The sequence below is a fragment of the Helianthus annuus genome, chromosome 13, assembly GCF_002127325.2.
Source record: "Helianthus annuus cultivar XRQ/B chromosome 13, HanXRQr2.0-SUNRISE, whole genome shotgun sequence".
NCBI classification, from domain to species: domain Eukaryota; kingdom Viridiplantae; phylum Streptophyta; class Magnoliopsida; order Asterales; family Asteraceae; genus Helianthus; species Helianthus annuus.
The window spans coordinates 137,597,522-137,602,383 of NC_035445.2; the positions used below are offsets into that span (position 1 = coordinate 137,597,522).

The following is a 4,862-nucleotide window of genomic DNA, read 5'->3' on the forward strand; positions in this document are numbered from 1 at the left end:
GGTATGAATGAAGGGGTTTAGAGGGATATGCTGGCCCTTGGGGTTCCAATGGCAAACGATTGTGAAAGAACCCGAACTGTAATAAAAAGATTAAAGAGAAAATTTCGTGCAGAAGATGATGATGATGATATTGACGATACTCCTCTACCAACACTTAGCAGTTGGGTGATGCATGAAGAAGCAGGAACGGTTGAAGTGAGTTATCAACACGGGGTGCAATATTCATTGCCAATGGAGGAAATGTTGAAGACAGGAAGGTTATCTCTCATTGAACAACTATGTGATTTAGCACCTTCGAACGATCCAAAATCCAGGGATGCAATGATATTCAAGAATAGGCTGCAGCAAAGAAGAGACGAGCTAATGGCGTTATACGCCAAACTAAAATTTGATGATGAATCTGAAGAAAGTGATGAACAAAGCGATGGGTACATCTCTGATGTAATCCCATCCACGGAAGACTATTAGTTTATTTTGATTTCGTATTATTGTAATTTTATAAAATATTAATCTATTGTAATCAATTATTAACAAAAAGACTCAGAACGCCAAAAAAATGACTTGGAAAACGCCATAACGCCAAAAAAATTAACTCTGTGACACAAAAAAATTAATTCAACGAGAAGAAATCTGGGAAAAACAGTAAAACGTAAAGTAATTAATAATTCTAGTTAACGCCAAAATTATCTTGCACGCCAAAAATGAAGCAGCATGTTACACGCGAAAATCGGGAAAGGAGAAGAATATTGAAAAGACAAAAAAACCCCTCGGACCCTGATCATGTCCTGCGCCACGTGTTGGTCTAGGATGCGTTCTCACTGTTCTCACACTTTTTGACGTTTTCTCTTGATCCCGTTTCTATATATATATATATATATATATATATATATATATATATATATTGTTAACGAGCGATAATGAATAGTAATTTTATAATAATATATAACTTTTTATTATTTTATTATTTAATATATTATAATAGTTTATTATTATATTTACTTTTAATAACATATTTTTTATTTTTTCCTTTTTTAAAATATTATATATTTTCTTTACCATTTTTTAATAATTGTTTTTCTTTTTTTAAACATATACTAATTTATCAATTTATCTGATACTTCTTTAATAATTTACGTTATAATTTTTTTCTAAAAACTTAAGTATGTAGTCGTGCTTAATTTTTTCCCTGACATTCTATTTTAAATTTTGTTAAAAACGAAATTGTACTCAAAATAATGTATTTATTTGGTATCATAAAACGGTAGGATGATAATCTAAATCGTTCTAATGATTTGACTTTCTAAACAACATGCTTTATTTTCAAATCACGATTATTTTACATTATTATTTACTCGGTTTCACCGCAACACGCAACTTAAAAAAAACTAGTTGCAACTAATTTAAGATTTTAAGTACTTCAATATAATATATAATTTGAAAATTTTTATGTCAATCTTCCCTACTTTACAGAAACTGAATGCTCCACGCATGTTACAAGTTACAACATATAAATTAGTGAAAAACTAAATTATATTATATTATATTATCATTATTTATTTATATACTACAGTCTACAATTGTGAACTTGATCTGATTGGTCAGAGATGAGGTTGTTTTTTGTTTTTTTCTTTCCTTCGTTATGCTTTGAAACTGTTTTCCTGCATTATTATCAAAGGCGAGCTGTAACTCGATGGTTTGCTCTTTCTTGCATGAATCTTCCCCTCGGTTGTTCTTTTTTTTGCACAATTAACCCACCCAACATTTAGAAATAGAAAAACGTATAAAATATTTAAAATACATTAAATTAAAAATCTAATAATAAGTCATCTTAAATTACAATTACACTAAGCGTTCATTAACCTTTTTATAAAAATCTGAATACACGTTTGTGTTTAATTTTTTTCTTTTTGTATCATAGGCTATACAAGTGGTGGTACCCTAACAAATAAAACCGATTCCGACCGAACAACATTGGTACCAGAACCGGTACTGATATTTGTTTTTATGGTTTTCGATCGATGTAAAACACGTGTCAATATATTTTTGGGCATATCACGGTTTTTTTATCTTTATGTTTTGGTTACTATAACGAGTGCTGATGCTCTAACGAATCGCACTCACACCTAACGAATTTCACCCACGTAGCGTGACGGAATCCCACTTTAGTAGATGTACGTGTCATCTCGAATTTCTTTCTTTTTTTATTTTAATTTTTTATCTTTACGTAGTTTGAATAAGTTTTTATGGTTACTAGTCAATTTTCAAAACCAGTTTTGGTTCTAAGTAAACTAAGAGATGTAAATAGTAATTATGTTAAAAACCCAATACGTGTTTGCCAACTCATCACAAACAACAAGAAACATATCATATCCGCTTATTCAACTAGCATATTCTCATAAATACTATTCACATTCACTAGCTTAACTAGCGGATCACCTAGAATAAAAAAAAGTTCAAAAACTGAATAGAAGTCATAAAAACTTGCTCAAACCACCTAAAGAAAAATAAAATGGTGTGATATGATCGAAAATCTGTAAAGTTTGGCAGACATTATCACAAACAAATTCACAATTTTGAATTTTCTGAAAGTACACTTAAATCCAATATTATGTACGTAAGACCACATGTCATATATTGCTTATGTCACCTAACACTACGTCATCTTTATCGGTAATCATCATCAACACAATCACATTCACATGACATGACCAAACCAAAATTCGATACTTCAATGGTTATATAAACTGTTCCATTCTCATTTGCACCTCACATCACATCTCTCTTCAACAATGGCTACTAACTCTAAAACATTACTAGTTAGCGACCTTGTATCCTCCGAAAAAATCGACCATGTCCCTTCGAACTACATCCGCCCCATCTCCGAACGTCCCAATCTTCAAGACGTTTACGATGATCCCATCCCACTCATCGATCTAAACGATCTATGTGGCCCAAATCGCTCTCATGTCGTTGATCAAATTGGTTTAGCATGCCGAAAATATGGCTTCTTTCAGGTTGTTAATGTTAATTGTATATATTGTATGTAGTTTGGTTTATTACTTTACGCCCCACTAGCCTCGTATAGGCTAATACGAGGCTTCTTTCCTATATGTATTGAGAGTTCCCCTCGTTATTTTCATTTTTTTTATAATTACGTGCTTTTCTAATTTTGTTCCTGTTTGTAGGCGGGGAATGAGAAATTTGCGAAACTAGACATTCCACTAGTTGAAATAGCGAAGTCTAGAAAAAAAATAAAAATAAAAAAATAACTGCTGCTTAGACTAGCGGAATCTGATTAATTATATTAAAAAAACTAAATTTTCTAGTAGAGACTTAAAGTCGCAAAGTTAGTTCTTTTATTATCCGTTATTTCAAGTCACAGTGTCATTTTTTATATTATTTTTTGTCAGCTTTTTCCTAGACTCGGCTATTTTTTAACATGCAAAGTGCCTAGTTTCACAAAATTCTCATTCCCCACAAACACTCAGATAAAATTAGCAAACCACCTACTAATGGTAAAAGTTCTACTCATTTACATGCTTTTTTTCGTGTTTGTTTCTTGTGTTCATCGACATATTTTTCACATTCTCATTTCACAGGTGAAAAACCATGGGGTACCCGAATCAACCATAGCCAACATGATGCAAATCGCGCGCGAATTCTTCAAGCTACCCGAACAAGAACGACTCAAGACGTACTCAGACGACCCAAAGCAAACCACAAGACTCTCCACCAGCTTCAACATACGCACCGAAAAAGTCGCTAACTGGAGAGACTTCTTAAGACTCCATTGCTACCCAATTCAAGACTACATCAACGAATGGCCTACCAACCCAGCCCACTTTCGGGCCCATGTCGCGGAATATTCCCACAGTACAAGAGACCTCGCCCTCCGATTGGTCGATGCCATTTCGGAGAGCTTAGGACTCGAAAAAGACTACATTAACAAACAATTAGGAAAACATGGACAACATATGGCTTTGAATTACTACCCACCCTGCCCGCAGCCCGATTTGACTTACGGGCTGCCCGGGCACACGGATGGTAATCTCATCACCATACTTCTTCAGGATGAGGTCCCTGGGCTCCAGGTCATGCGGGACGGGCATTGGGTTGCGGTCCGTCCGGTTCCAAACACATTTATTATTAATATTGGTGATCAAATGCAGGTGATTAGTAATGATAAGTACAAGAGTGTTTTGCACCGGGCTGTGGTGAACTGCGATAGAGAACGGTTGTCTATACCGACGTTCTATTGTCCGTCTCCTGATGCGATAATTGGGCCCGCTCCGAAACTGGTTACCCTTGATGACCCTGCTGTGTACAGAGAGTTTACATATGGGGAATATTATGATAAGTTTTGGAACAAAGGGCTTGCTAGTGTGAGCTGCTTGGATATGTTCATGGCTACATCATCTGTTTAATGGGTTTGATTTTATGGGATAGTTTGTTATCGTTTTTTATTTTTTATTTAGACGCAGAGCGAAAGCACAAAAAATAACGCATAATGAATAAAAAGATATATTTGTTATCTTTTTTTCGTTATTACAAATAAAGTAGTATATTGTTGAATAAATAAAATGCACCTTTTACCGTGAATTCTAAATTGGGTAAAAGAACATTTATTGATGAAATCGATGCATTAATGATGGAATTCGGGTCTGATAGTTAGGTGCTTAAGGCGGTTGCCACAATCTGGCTCACCGAGACCTTTCCGTTAACTAATTTTGGGCCTGTAACTCCACTCCTAGCCTAAGTTATGCTCCTTTTCTTATGTTTGGGCCTTTTTCCTCTACCTAACTGGTCCAAGTACAGTCAGCTAACTTTTACATCAAATCCATATCAGATTTCGAGCCACGGAT

The 4,862-nt window shown here is 34.5% G+C and overlaps 1 protein-coding gene across 1 annotated transcript; it reads left to right on the forward strand.

The window, feature by feature from the left end:
* The first annotated feature begins 2,782 nt into the window (after positions 1 to 2,782).
* On the forward strand, positions 2,783 to 4,537 carry LOC110899535 (protein DMR6-LIKE OXYGENASE 2). Its single transcript, XM_022146420.2, has 2 exons — positions 2,783 to 3,014; positions 3,600 to 4,537. Exons 1-2 carry the CDS (start codon positions 2,790 to 2,792, stop codon positions 4,422 to 4,424), a joined length of 1,050 nt encoding a protein of 349 aa, XP_022002112.1. The 5' UTR covers positions 2,783 to 2,789; the 3' UTR covers positions 4,425 to 4,537.
* The last annotated feature ends 325 nt before the right edge of the window (positions 4,538 to 4,862 follow it).

Bases quoted from the DNA above. Each gene is read 5' to 3' on its own strand.
- LOC110899535 (XM_022146420.2), top strand. From the start codon at position 2,790: ATGGCTACTAACTCTAAAACATTACTAGTTAGCGACCTTGTATCCTCC. The intron at 3,015-3,599 runs GTTGTTAATGTT...CTCATTTCACAG, and splicing joins GAAAATATGGCTTCTTTCAG to GTGAAAAACCATGGGGTACC.